A 15,452-nucleotide genomic window follows, 5' to 3' on the forward strand; every position below is an offset into this window, starting at 1 on the left:
ATATATATATATATATATATATATATATATATATATATAATATATATAATATATATTTATATATATATTTATTGCTATTTTTACTATATTTATAACAAAAATAAAGCATTTGTTATAGTGCCTATATGTCAATTTGATAATAAAATACTACAGGAATTAATAATTAAATATTAAAATACTACAAAATGAAAACATTAAATAAAAAACTTTTTTTTACTATATTTATATTAAAATATATTTGTATTTCTTTTTAGACATTTATATAAAAAATTATATCTTTAATATATAGTTTTCCATTCAAGCCATTTCATTAAAAATACTACAAAACAAATTTCATACCACTAATTAAAAATTACATTTTGATAGGTTTACAGTAGAAATTGTACAAAAAATCTTCATGGAACATGATCTTTACTTAATATCCTAATGATTTTTGACATAAAAGAAAAATCTATAATTTTGACCCATACAATGTATTTTTGGCTATTGCTACAAATAAACCCCAGCGACTTAAGACTGGTTTTGTGGTCCAGGGTCACATATATTTTATTAAATTTAGCCCCTTTGCTGTTCAGAAAAAAAAATATATATATATGTTGCCTCTTGAATCCTTTTATTGTACTGCCAATTTTAACATATACTATCATTATATACTACATACGAATGCTATTATTTTTACTATATTTATATGAAAAAATCATATATTGAACACTTCAATTAGAACAACTGGAGAATAAAAAAATATATAAAATAATATAATTCAATATAAAAAATCAGGACCTAAAAATAGGCTTTATTTCCTTTTTGCAAAATATCATTTCATACATATTCTTTTGATTTTGGAGGTAAAAGATGACATGTTTTCACGAGAATGACTGAGCCCAGATTCTTATTTAACCGCATGCTTTAATTTATGTGATCTATTTAATTCTCTGTGTGCTTTAGAAAGCGCTTTTCTGATGAGCAGACATTAAGTGATGCTGATTAAGTAGCTTTTCCAGAGGCTCAGTGTGTGTGTGTGTGTGTGTGTGTGTGTGTGTGTGTGTGTGTGTGTGTGTGTGTGTGTGTGTGTGTGTGTGTGTGTGTGTGTGTTTAATGGCCAGAACACCTCAGAGTTCATTAATTTGCTCTAATGGAGCCACTTTCTGCTTCGCTCAGGCTCAGATGACATTTGAAGTCTGATGCTTCACAGCGCTCAGTTTTCTCAAAAGCTTTTTGGTTATACTGGACATCATCACAATTTACAGTGAGTGAAAATAGTGAGCCATAACAATAACAAGAGCTTCACTATTATTTCTGGTGTTTGCCAAATCAATAATCACTATTTTCACCTGCTGGAGGATAAAATGTTTTCTTAAAAATATTAAAATGTAGTTTTTCTAAATGCATCTTCACTCTGAGAGTATTAGCTCTGGTTTAGAAAGCTGTTGTGTTTACTATACAGAATAATCAGCGTCTCGTTATGGTTTAATATCCGCTCATGAGATGACAAATTGATCCACTGGGATTCATTTGGAGCTGTTACTCACACATGAATGGAGCTGCAGGATCGCGTTACGCTGCGGGCTGAACTTTGTCCATTTCATTCACTGCGTGTGACTGTCAGTGTCTCTCTGGAGTGGATCCATTTCTGTCCGAGGTCAGAACGCTAGGAGCAATTAGAAGAGAGACACTTACTAACTAAAAGATTTCTGCTCACCAAGGCTACATTTATTTGATCAAAAATAGGGTAAATTATGAAATATTTTTACTATTTGAAATAACTGTTTTCTCTCTGAATCTATGTTAAACTGTAATTTATTCCTGTGATCAAAGCTGAATTTTCAGCATCATTACTCCAGTCTTCAGTCTCATGTAATCCTTCAGAACTCCAGTCCACTAGGTGGTGCTCTGTACAACTGAAAAACAAAACAAAGAACCATAAGATCTTGTTTGTGTGCAATATTAGCTTAAAAAAGTGTGCATGAGTGTGAGATGCATCAGAAACAGGGCAACATTCCAGTGCATGTAAAATACATAAGATAGTGTATAACATAATTAAACATAATTAAATCACAATACACTTATTTAAGAGGAACTTTAGATAATAGGTCTTATTTTCTAAAAAAAAAAAAAAAATGCATGCAAGTGAGTTATATATAAAGTTAGTGCTGGGCAATGATTAAACAAATTATAACTATAATTTATATATAATGTTTTTTTGTTTTTTTTTCTTGTTTTAAGCATAAACTTCTAATTTGTTAGGGACAAAAAGGCCAAACATCTAATCACTTTTTTAGGCACCCCCTAAAATTTTATTTAAGTGTAACAATTCTAATTAATTGAAATTAGGAATAAACGGTTTATTAAACAGCCATTACAAATCAGGGCCCTTTGAAAGAAGTTTTATTTTTCTCAAATTTTCTGTTTTTCATTTTCCTTTTTTTTTTCTAGATTCGTTTTGAATGGTCACATTAAATTCTGGCAATCAAAAATCATATGTAAATAATTTAAAATAATTTAAATAAACTACAATTTTGGGGCCCTATAAAAAAATTTCCACAAAAATTATTATTTTACTTTTTTTTCTAGATTCTTTTTACATTTTTGTTTCGATTTTTTTTTTAATTAAATTTCAGTAATCAACTAATGTCTAACTAATTAAAACCAGATACAATGTAACATTGTTGAAGTTATTATTCAAAAAATTATAAATAAAATGAGGAGGAAAAACAACAGTTAACATTTTTGAACTTTTTTTTAATTCTGTGTTTGTATTTTGTATTTTGTATTATATATATATATATATATATATATATATATATATATATATATATACACACACACATTACCAGTCAAATGTTTGGGTTTTAGTCAAATATTAATTATTTTAAAAAACAATATTTATTTTATTTTATTTTATTTTATTTTTAAATACAAATTGTGCCAAGGAACGATTCTCAGTTTGTTTTTAAGAAAAACATTTGGTTTGGGAAAAAAAATTCTTAACTTCAGTTTTTTCTAAAAACAAACAAACTGCGAATCATTCCTTGGCACAATTTGTATTTGGAAAAAAAAAAAAAAAATACAAATATTGTATTGTTTTTTAAAATAATTAATATTGACTAAAAAGTAAAAAAAAAATGTATATGTATATATATATTTCTTCTGATTTCTGTTTTAATTAAGTCGTAATAATGAAAGAGCATGTCTAATAGTAGCGATTAAATCACACACTGTTGTCTGTATCTGTCGTCTCTCAGGGATCGAGTTGTGTTTGCCCACATGGCGTTTCTCCATGACTATGATTGCCAGTCTGATCATTGTGGGCGGTCAGCTGCTGATGCCGGGTCTGGCGGCGCTGTGTCGTGATTGGCAGATCCTGCAGATCGTCATCATCGCTCCGTTTGTGCTCATGCTGCCGTACGTCTGGTAAGACACTCAGTTAAGCATATAAACACACTACAGTACAAATGCATGCCACATTAAACTATAGTGTGCAGATTGCACAACTGTAATGCATGGAAACAAAAGCCACTAAGTTGACTAAGTTGTATTGAATTTTAGCAGGTTGGTGGTGTATTAAATCTTTTTTGTTTTCTGGCTGTGAAATAACTATTATTTCTGGACGGAAAGACCATGTTTCCTTGATATACTTAAGTGTTTTCTGTAACTGCTTGCATAAAAATCTGTTTTGCACTGGTTTATTAGTCTAGTCTATAATCTATTTCACATTTAACCATCCCATACAACACACAAAAACAAATTTCCCTTTCTGTCTACACAAAAATAATTTTCTTTCTAAGTATTTGTTTCTTGCTTTTCAGTACAAACATCTAAACATTCTTAAATCAAGATATTTACTGGGAAAAAATTGCTTAAGATATTTTTACATTTAAATGTAAAATGACTTTTCCCGAAAAATGTATCAATATTAAGTGAGTTTATGCTTAATGCAGTAAGAAATACTGAATTCAAAGGGAAAACAAGATTAGATTTTTAGCCCATTAATCAATATTTAGGAATAAAAAAAAATATGTTTAATTAATTGAAATCAGGAAACTTTAACAAGTTTATTAAAAGTTTAACAACAATTTTTAAAAATTTAGGGCCTTTTTAAATATGTTTTATTTTATTTTCCAAATTCCAGGTTTTTAATGGCTAATTCAATTTTAGTAATCAAAAAGCATGTCTGATTATTAGAAATCATGAAACTTATACTCATACTTATCTAATATTATTAACTTTTCCTAAATTCTCTGTTCTTTTTTTTTTTGTTTTGTTTTTTCATTTGACCAATTCTGTTTTAATGGGGATAAAAACATGTTTATTAAATCAGATGTTAATTTAATTATTTAATTTATTATTATTTTATTATTTTTTTTGTAAATCATGAAACTTTAACAAGTTTATTAAAAGTTTAACAACAATTTGTAAAAATATTAGGGCCCTTTGAAATATGTTTTATTTTCCCAAATTAAATTTTAGTAATCAAAAAGCATGTCTGATTATTAGAAATCATAAAACTTATACTCATACTTATTTTTTTTCCCTAAATTCTGTTTTTTTTTTTTTTTTTTTTTCATTTTACCAATTCTGTTTTAATGGGGATAAAAACATGTTTATTAAATCAGATGTTAATTTAATTATGTAATTTTATATTATTTTATTATTTTTTTGTAAATCATGAAACTTTAACAAGTTTATTAAAAGTTTAACAACAATTTGTAAAAATTTTAGGGCCCTTTGAAATATTTTATTTTCCCAAATTAAATTTTAGTAATCAAAAAGCATGTCTGATTATTAGAAATCATGAAACTTATACTCATACTTATTTTTTTCCCTAAATTCTCTGTTTTTTTTTTTTTCATTTGACCAATTCTGTTTTAATGGGGATAAAAACATGTTTATTAAATCAGATGTTAATTGATTAATTAATTTTTATATTATTTTATTATTTTTTTGTAAATCATGAAACTTTAAGAAGTTTATTAAAAGTTTAACAACAATTTCTAAAAATTTTAGGGCCCTTTGAAATATTTTATTTTCCCAAATTAAATTTTAGTAATCAAAAAGCATGTCTGATTATTTGAAATCATGAAACCTATACAATTAATTTTCATTTTTTTCCTAAATTCAGTTTTTTTTAGGGCTGTCAAAAATAACGTGTTTACGGCTTTAATTATTTTGTTGTTGTTAATTACGTAAAAATTTTTTAACGCATTTCACGCATGTGCAGTGTGACAAATTATTTGTCAGGAAAGTGGTTGGGGAGCTAGAGGCGAGATGGAGCAAGGTGAGCCTTTGGACGGATTCAAATATAAAAAGAATGATGATGGTACAGTTAACAAGTACAAGCCTGGGCGACAGCTCCTCTGCAACTGGAGTGGTTAGCCAAGTTTAGGCCCGGTTCTACTGGTAGATGGTGCTATATACCCTCAAACGAAAGCAAAGCTATTGAAGATCTGGCAAACAATCCAGGGTGTTTTTGCAGCGTTGAGAAGTGTTGATTTCGAACAATTAGAAACAGATTGTCAGAATTCACTCACCGCTGAAAGCGCCATATCGGTTTTTATTGCCATTTTGCGCGCTCGTGAATCATCTCATGACTAAGTGCAGACGCGATGTAAATAAAAGATTCATTGTGTACACTGTAAAAAATGACAGTGAATTTAACGGTAAAAAACTGTGAAAATGCTACGGTAAAAACCTGTGAAATGGTTAACGGTAAGTTCCCCTTCTATATACGGTGAAAAACTGTGTTGGACATTGCATTTAATTTTACAGTAGCATACCGTTTTTGGAAGTGAAGAAGAACGTAAAATTTACAGTGAATAACCGTAAATTGACATTCCCAGAATTGTATTTAATTTTTTTATTTGATGTTTTTTTGCTGAAATAACTTTTTCTTCTCATTTTTTTCTTGGCGGTTTTGTACATTAGGGTTGTATGTTACATCTAATGTTGTTACATTAATGTTTTTTGCATTATTTCAGTTTTATGTGTGTTACCATGATGGTGTTTAGTGTTTGTGTGAATGACACTGTGCACCTTCTATATAGACGTTTTTCCTGAACACGGAAGTAAGTCCGACTCTTAACTGAAAGAATGCTTTGCATTTCCGGTCTGCATTGTTTCTAGTCAAAATAGGGTATATTCCGAGCTAATAAACTAATGTTAAACCTATTAAAATGTTTTTAAAAAGCACAAGGCTCCATAGCGCCATCACTTGGCAATGTCGCAATGACCGTCATTTGTCAGTGCCTGACTTTAATGAGTGTGTAGATGACACGAAGCAGCGGACGTTAGCGACATTAAAAACAGATGGACGCTATTTGAATGGATTTCTATGGAAACCGGAACAGAAAAGCATTCAATCTGACGTTAGAATTCGTAATGGCGGCGCTCATCGTTTACACAGGAAAAAGGTCTATAGGTTATTATTTAAAACCTCCGTGCGATGGGCTTTGGTTCATCATGTGATGTTGTCATCACCACCTGCTTTTGGTGGTTATCATTGCATTACAAAGGTACAAAACAGATTTCAGTACTTCAAAAAGTTGGTACATTACCATTATATGAGTTCATGTTTTTAGTATGAAATTACGGTATTTACCTGTAAATTTAAGTGAAAACCTTAAAATGTAAAACATTGCTACCGTATTTTTACGGTAAAATTCTGGCAACCACAGCTGCCAGTTTTTTACCGTAAATTTTACGGATTTTTTTTTTTTACAGTGTAGTTTAGAAAGCTTTATTGATTGTAAGGAACTTTGTGAGATCTCTATAAACTAAGATTTGTGACGCTTTTAGTGATAATAAAGGGAGCGCGCTTTGCACTTTCCATGCCATAATCCATTCAGAATTTGCATGAAACTTTCGTTTTTCTTATGTTTTGGGAATTAAATCTGCATAGTTATGCTGGGTTCATTCTTGAAAGAGCGGTGACTGACACAGTGATATCAAAGCAGGTTTTTGGAGAATTTTTTGTTCGTTAAATATAATTTTTTTTTTTTTTTTTTTTTAACAAACAGCGCCCAGCAAAAGACTGACCATAGTCTGTTTGATCAGTTTGCCTTCTCAAATCATCAGGACTTGCCTAAAATAAAATCCATAGATATAAAACAGTTCAAGTATAGTTTAAACGTTAAAGATAAATGTGCGCGATTAGGCGCATAGTTTGTGCAGAGAGTGGAAGATAAAGCCGCTTTGCAGGTCATCGAGGCACCATGCAATCACTTGCATTTTTTCAGTGGAAGCAATTTAAAATTATCCGTCATTTTTGCTCACAAAGGAAAGAGTAATACATCAAAAAACGTTACAGTGTTTTTATAAAATAAAGAAAACTAAAATGATGCGCTTTCTGTCACCTCCTTCTTGAACAGGAGTGCTTAACAAAAATAAAGCGAAACGCATGCCTCACAGACATGATAAACATATCTATAGAAAGCTTTAAATTATTACTTAACGAAATAAAACAAATCGAAAACAAAAACTTGTTCATTATGTAATCCGTAAAGATAAATTTCTCTCTCAAGGTGCCTCCAAAAAGGAGATTGCATTTTGCAAGTCAGGATGTTTGCGACATTGACACAGAATACACTTTATTAATAAATAATTGAGATATGTCCTTACTCTGTCCCAGACACGTTCATTTTTTATTTTTGCCGGTGCTTTGTGGCAAGTTTCAGCCTACTGCGTGCGATTGAACGCGGATCTCTTCCAGCTGCGCCATCCGAGCCGGTCCCGAAAGTAAAAGCGAAAGTCTTGTGTCGTTTCCACCAGCGCGGCATTTGTTTTTCTTCACCATAATTGATGGATGTCTAAAATATAAAAAATAAGGAGTAGCCTAAAACAGGCCCGATGCCAGCCCTGACATAATATGAAAACATGAAAATTATATCTGTGTCCTGTTATTTATTTTTTGGTATGCATTTCAGAAAAAAAATGGTGTAATTGCAAATAGTGATTAATCCTGATTAATCTGATTAAAAATTTTAATCATTTGACAAACCTAGTTTTTTTGTTTTCATTTGACCAATTCTGTTTTAATGAGAGAAAAAAACATGTTTATTGAATCAGATGTTCATTTAATTATTTATTTTCATAATATGTAAGTGTTATATAAACAACTCTTTTGTTTATTAAAAAATAAATAAAAAAAGCATGTATAATCAATTGAACATTACACTTTAGCAATTTCATTTAATGCACTTTTACAATAACGCCCTATGAAATACTATGTTTTAAACTTAAGTTATTTTTTTTCTCAACTATATGTGTCTTGAGTTACGAGTTTTTGGATATTTATCCAGAATAGTCAGCTTTATGTCTAAGTTTAACCGTGCCACTGTGGTGGTTCTGTCATCAGGATGTTTCCGGAGTCTCTGCGCTGGTTGTTGGTCACTCAACATTACCAAAGAGCCAAGCGTCAGATGTACCGCATCGCACAGAGCAACAGCGTCGACACGTCCACCGACCCCAGCGGCATCCTCTCAGGTGAGCAGAGCTGCTGCTGCTGTGAATGTGCTTTACCTTCAGCATGAGGAAGATGATGATGATGATGATGATGATGGTGGTGGTTTTTCAGAGCTGGAGACTGAACTGCAGCAGAAGCCGAAGACGTCCTGCGTGACGCAGCTGACCGGCACCAGAAACCTGTGGAAGAACACTGTGGTCCTGTGTGTCAACTCGTGAGTGCTGCTTTACAATCTCCTAAATTGCTCTACAAGAGTTTATATTAGATTTCACTATTACAGTACTTCTTCTATCAGTATGTTTTGGTAAGTAGAACAGTTTAGATGCCATTGACCCTCAAACATGATCATGCTCATGCAAAGAACCCCTATCCAAAAATTTAAAAGGTGTCTTTATACTGTAAAAAAAAGTATCTAAAATATTATTTGGAAAATATTTAGTTTCTGTTAAGTTACATTATTGTATTTTTTTTCCTTCTCATAGTACAGTACTATTAGATGTATTATTTATTTTAAGCTCATTTTGATTCATTTAATTATTTTAAATCGTTTTTATATATTTATTTTAATACTTTTTTTATTATTTTAAATATTAAAATTAAAACAGATTAATAAATAAATACATAATGTATTTGTATTTATTTAATTATTTTAAATCTAATTGATGCATTTATTTTACTGTAATTTATATTATTTATTATTTTAAATATTAACATAAAACAGATTAAAATAGATTAAAATATCAATACATGAAAGTGCATTAAAATAAATATGAAAATAAAAAATCTTTTTTCTATATTTATTTTAAATGTATTTTTATTTATTTATTTTAAGAAAATTGTATGTATTTATTTATTATTTTAAATATTAAAATAAAAATGGATTAAAATAAATAAATACTTAAAATGTATTTGTATTTATTTATTTTTAATCTAATTGATACATTTATTTTACTGTAATTTATATTTATTTGAATTAAATTGTTTGTGTTTATTATTTTAAATATTAAAATAAAAACAGATTAAAATAAATTATAAATAGATTAAAATAAAAAAACTTTTTTTTTTTTAAAAATATTATTAATCCATGAAAGTATATTAAAATAAATATGTACATAAAATTAGATTAAAATAAAGTAAAATAAATAAATATCATTTATATTAAAATAAATACATAAATACAAATGAGGTTAAAATAAATAAATGCAATTTACTTATTTTAAGATAATTTTGCTTTATTAAATTATTTTAAATCTAATTCATATATTTATTTTACTGCAATTTATATTTAGTTATTTTAATATACTTTCATGTATTAATATTTTAATCTATTTATTTATTTTAATCTGTTTTTTTAATATTTAAAATAATAAATACTTACAATTTAATTAAAATAAATATAAATACTGTAAAATAAATGTATTTAAATGATATTAAAATAAATAAATACATAATTTTTTTATCTAATTGATATATTTATTTTACTATAATTTATATTTATTTGAATCAAATTGTATGTATTTATGCTTTTAAATGATATTAAAATAAACACAGATCAAAATTAATACATAAAAATAGATTGAAATAAATATGTACATACTATTTGATTCAAATAAAAATTGATGAAAATAAATTACATACATAAGTTAAATAAATGAATAGAAACTACATTAAAATAAGTACATAAATAAAAATTAGGTTAAAAAAAAATAAGTACAAAAATGTGATCAAAATAAATAAACGCATTAAATTAGATTGAAATAAACACAAATATTAGATTAAAAAAAGATGCATGAATTAAGATTACAAATAAATACATAAAAATTCAAATGAATAAATATAAATTACATTAAAATAACTACATTTTTAATATTATTAGATTAAAATAAATAAAAGTAGATTGAAATGGAGATTGAAATAAATATACAAAATTATTTAAAAATAAAAAAATGAGTAAAAACTTTTAAATTATTAAATCATTTTTATTTTTATAAATCTGTTAAACACTTTTTTTAGAATCGTATTTCTTATTATTTATTATTACACTTTTGCATTTTTTTTTTTTTTTTTTACTTCTCTAAACTTTTCCACGGACCCCACAGCACTCCTTTGCGAATCCCAGTTTGTAAATGGCTAATCTGGATGATTTCACTCGTAGTTTTGCACTAATAAATCTACTTTCTTAAGGTGGCGTGAATGATTGTGCATTTGTTTTGTTCTCAACACTGATCTGTGGGTCCTTCCTGTTCTCAGGTTGACGGGTTACGGCATCCATCACTGCTTTGCACGCAGCGTTCTGGAGGGCAGCGCGTCTCACCTGCATTATTACGCATTAGCGGCGATCGCCCTCGCGTCCTGCATGGTGCTGTTCCCGGTGGTGGCCGGTTTCGGGAGGAGAGGAGGACTGCTCACATTCATGATCATCACGGCTCTGGCGTCGCTGCTGCAGCTGGGTTTACTCAACCGTACGTACAGCACATGAACACCTCTATCCACCTCGGAACCTGTAATAATAATGCCTGTTTTTCTCTTCTAATACAGTGATCGGGAAGTACAGTATATGGCACGATGCAGGTAATACAAAAATTATGCATTACATATTTAATTGTTGAGAAAGCAAAGAATAAACAATCAAATGCATTTCAATAATCACATACTTAATATAATACCTTTTACCTTTTAATTAAAAAAAAACATTACTGATATGCTTCTTAAAATTTTGGGATCAGTAAGGTTTTTAATGTTTTTTTAAAGATTTCTCTTATGCTCATAAAAGTTCCATTTCTTTGATCAAAACTACAGAAAAAGTTGTAATATTCCGAAATATTATTGCAATTCGAAATAACAGTTATTTTGATATACTTTAAAGTATAATTTATTTCTGTGATGCAATGCTGAATTTTCAGCATCCTTACTCTAGTCTTCAGTGTCACATGATCCTTCAGAAATCATTCTAATATTCTGATTTATTACTTTTATTATCAATGTTGAAAACAGTTGTGCTGCTTGATAGTTTAATGTTTAACATAAAAATAGATTAAAATAAATAAATAAAATTTGATAAAATAAACATTTAAAAATCAGATTAAAATAAAAAAAATTAATAAGCAAATACAGAAATTATAGTTTAAAATAAAGAAATACATAAACATTAGATTAAAATGAAAAAAAAAAAGATTCAAATAAATACAAAAAAAGATCTTAAAAATAATAAAGTACATAATTATTAGTAATTATTGATTACAATTAATCAATAACATTTGATTAAACTAATAATGATTAAATATTTCAATCAAATTTTTAGTAATTTAATCTAGTTTTTATTTTTACATTTTAACAATTTTTTATTTTCATTTACTGTAAAATATAATTTATTTCTGATGCAAAGCTGTATTTTCTTTAAAAAAAGTCTTTATTTTTATTATTTTATTTATTTGTTGTCATTTTAGTTAATATATTAGATTTTTTATTTCCTTTTTCACATTAATTTTAGTAAACATTTGAGTGATTGTGTCTTTATTATTAAAAAAAAAAAAGCCTATTAACCTTTATTTGTTCAATTCATTATTTTTAAACATTTTAGTACTTCAAATTAAGTTTTCTATTTTAAATATTTTTTTTAACTGTTTCCAACACTGATAATAAATCAGCATATTGGAATGATTTTTGAAGGATCATGTGACACTGAAGACTGCAGTAATGATGCTGAAAATTCAGCTTTGATCACAGAAATAAATTATATTTTAAAGTATATTAAAATAGAAAACCACTATTTTAAATTGCATTAACATTTAAAATTTTACAGTTTTTTTCTGCAGCTTTGATGAGCAGAAAAGTCTCCTTTAAAAAGCGTTAAAATTATACTGATTGCAAACTTTTGAGTGGCAGTGTATGTGTGTGAATATGTGGTCTATGTTGTGGTAGTTCTGCGGGACACGCTGAACCAGCGCTTCTCGTACGCGTTCTCCATCATCGGGATGTTCTCGTCTCATGCTGTCAGCACACTCAGCATCTTCTACTGCGCTGAGATCACGCCGACGGTCATCAGGTCAGCATCTCTGTCTGTCTATGTGTCTGTCTGTCTGTCAGCGTCTCGAGGGAGAAGCATCAAAAACAATCCGAGTCTGGTCTGAAGATTCCAGAACACTTTACACTAGGCTTCCATTAGTCAACACTTGTTAATGCATTCACTACCAATAACAATGCATTATTAGACTATTTATTAGTTAATAAAAATGCAACTGTTTATTTTTTGTTTATTTAAGGTGTATTAAATAATACTAACAGGTACAACTTTTGATTTTACTAATGCATTAGTGTTACTTTAGAATTAATTAACATTTTGAATTACATAAAAATAGATTAAAACAAATACGTGCAAACAATTAGATTAAAATAAATTAATATGTAAAAGTTAAAACAAATATATAAATTACATTAAAATACATACAAATTGTATTTAAAAAAGACATCAATTAAAAATGCATAAAATTGCATTAAAATAACTACTGAATTTTAATATTAGATTAAAATAAATACACAATTTTTTAAATAAATAAAAAATGAATATACCTTTGATTACATTTTTATTTTATTATTTTAATATAATTGTGGATTTATTTATTTATAGATTAAAATAAATTCATACATTCATAAAGGTTGAACAAATAAATATAAATTACATTAAAATAAATACATAAAAATAAATTTAAAAAATACAATTTCATTAAAAAAAGAAAATAAACGGTTAAAATGCATAAATATAAATTACATTACAATAACAAATAAAAACAGTTAATAAAAAAATACAATTTCATTAAAAAAAGAAAAAAATTACGATTACAAACTGTTAAAATGCATAAATATAAATCAGATTAAAATAACTACTGAATTTAAATATTAGATTAAAATTAATAAGACTAAAATAAATACATAAAATTAGATTGAAATCAATAAAAATAGAGTAGATTGAAAAATACATATAAAATTATTGAAATAAAAAAATACATTTTATTTTATTTTAATATAATTATGGATTTATTTATTTGAACATTTTATCTATTTATTTATTTTATTCTTTTAACACCTATTTTAATTCTGTAAACTTTGTTACAGTATTTATTAGTAAACAAAAATACATGTAAATTTGTGCTTTTGTCTATTTTAAAAAATATCTATATTCATAATTTTTATTTGTTCAATTTATAGTTTCGTTATTTTAAATTATTTTAGTACTTCAAATTAAAAAAGAAAAAAAAATGTTTTTATAGTTCTTTTACTTCAATTTTAATTGAGCTTTTGTCATTTGTACTTTTAAGTCTGTAATTTTAGTTGTTATGGTTTTTGTTAATATTTTTAAATTAGATTTTTTAAAATTGTTCTCACTTTAGTTTTGGTCTATTATTTTAAAAAATTCTATATTATTATTTTTTAATTAGTTTTAGTTACTTTAGTACTTTAAGTTTAACTTAATCAAAAATTAATTTATTGTAGCAACTAGTATAACATTTTTAAACAATATTTTGTTACTTCAGCATTTTTTTCAAGTATGGTTTTACTTGACTATAATGACCATTGTTAGTAAATGCATTGCTAGTCTATGTTAACTAATGTACACAAATGGAACGTCATTGTAAAGTGATCATTAGGATTCATTTCTGTCTTTAAAAAACTTACATGCTTGACTTTCCAAACACTAATAATTAAAGTAGTACAAACCTGATCATTACCTGTTGGTGTTGAAATGCATGTTTTGACGGCTGTCTCTGGTTTTGTTCGTGACAGGGGTGGCGGTGTGGGTCTGGTCCTGGCGAGCGCAGGTTTCGGCATGCTAACGGCGCCGCTGATGGAGCTCCACAATCAGAAGGGTTTCTTCCTGCATCATGTGATCCTCACCTGCTGCACTCTGCTCTGCATCATTTGCATACCGTTGCTCCCGGAGACGGCCCGCCAACCGCTGCCCGAGACTATCGCCGAGGGGGAGGGGCTTCTGCGGCGGCCCATCCTCCCCGGAGAGCAGCACCACCTACTGGCCAGAACCGAGGTCAGGGAGTATTCGCGCGTTCAGGACACGCCCCTTCACCAGGTCGCCATCCCCGGCAACGGCTCGGTGCCCAGCAACAGCACAGCCAATGGCGTGAGGACTTCATGACGGCTTTCGCTGAGAACGGCCGAACGAAGAGCGATCGTCCAGAACGAGTTTCACGCATTTGTTTTTAAACTGAAACGCGACCGATGTGTCGTGATAAAGTGTCAAACGCCTCATTAACCAGCATCGCTGAAGAGTACTAGCATTGTAGGAACTGGAAATTTTAATTTGCGTTCAGCGAAAGGAGCTCTATTTTTCGAACGGCCAGCACCGAACAACAACCTCACGGAGGAGTTTCACTGATTTGAATGTGTTTTTTTAATGTTTGGTAAATGTTTGGTATTTATTAAGGACAGAATGACGTTGACGGTAAGAACCGGCGGATTTCTTTTACGTGCGGAAGCTTGTTTCCACCACAGGATAAAGAAAGTAAAGGTATTCGCGACTTTTTATCTTACAAATAGGATTTTTTCCCCCCCCTCACAATTCTATGAAAAAGAAAATTGCAACATATCAACTCTGAGAAAATTCAGAATCTTAAGAAATCAACTGAGAATAGCAAGATTTAAAGTCGCAATTCTGAGATAAAAAGTCAGAATCATAAGGTGTAAACTCTCAATTTGAGAAAAAGTCAGAATCGCAAGAAATCTTCAACAGAGAGTCGTAATATTTAAAGTCACAATTCTGAGAACAAAGTCAGAATGGCAACATTAACTCACAACTGATTAAAAAAAGTCAGAATTGCAAGATTTAGAGTTGCATTTCTAAGAAAAGTCAAAATTACAAGATGTAAACTCGCAATTCTAAGAAAAAAAAAGTCAGAATGGCAAGATTTAAACTCAATTTGAGAAAAAAGTCTGAATCAGAATCACAAGATTTAGTCACTATTCTGGAAAAACGTAAAATTGC

At 28.7% G+C, this 15,452-nt stretch overlaps 1 protein-coding gene across 1 annotated transcript in view; it reads left to right on the forward strand.

Moving 5' to 3' along the window:
• LOC141348570 (solute carrier family 22 member 23-like) overlaps nt 1-14,606 on the forward strand; it is a 23,230-nt gene extending 8,624 nt beyond the window's left edge. Inside the window, exons 4-10 of the mRNA XM_073852848.1 lie at nt 3,243-3,411; nt 8,351-8,478; nt 8,570-8,672; nt 10,709-10,920; nt 10,997-11,029; nt 12,380-12,503; nt 14,240-14,606. Coding sequence (XP_073708949.1) covers nt 3,243-3,411; nt 8,351-8,478; nt 8,570-8,672; nt 10,709-10,920; nt 10,997-11,029; nt 12,380-12,503; nt 14,240-14,606 — 1,136 coding nt within the window. The remainder of the gene's footprint in view (nt 1-3,242; nt 3,412-8,350; nt 8,479-8,569; nt 8,673-10,708; nt 10,921-10,996; nt 11,030-12,379; nt 12,504-14,239) is intronic.
• The last annotated feature ends 846 nt before the right edge of the window (nt 14,607-15,452 follow it).

The sequence above is a fragment of the Garra rufa genome, chromosome 13, assembly GCF_049309525.1.
Source record: "Garra rufa chromosome 13, GarRuf1.0, whole genome shotgun sequence".
In the NCBI taxonomy this organism is placed as follows: domain Eukaryota; kingdom Metazoa; phylum Chordata; class Actinopteri; order Cypriniformes; family Cyprinidae; genus Garra; species Garra rufa.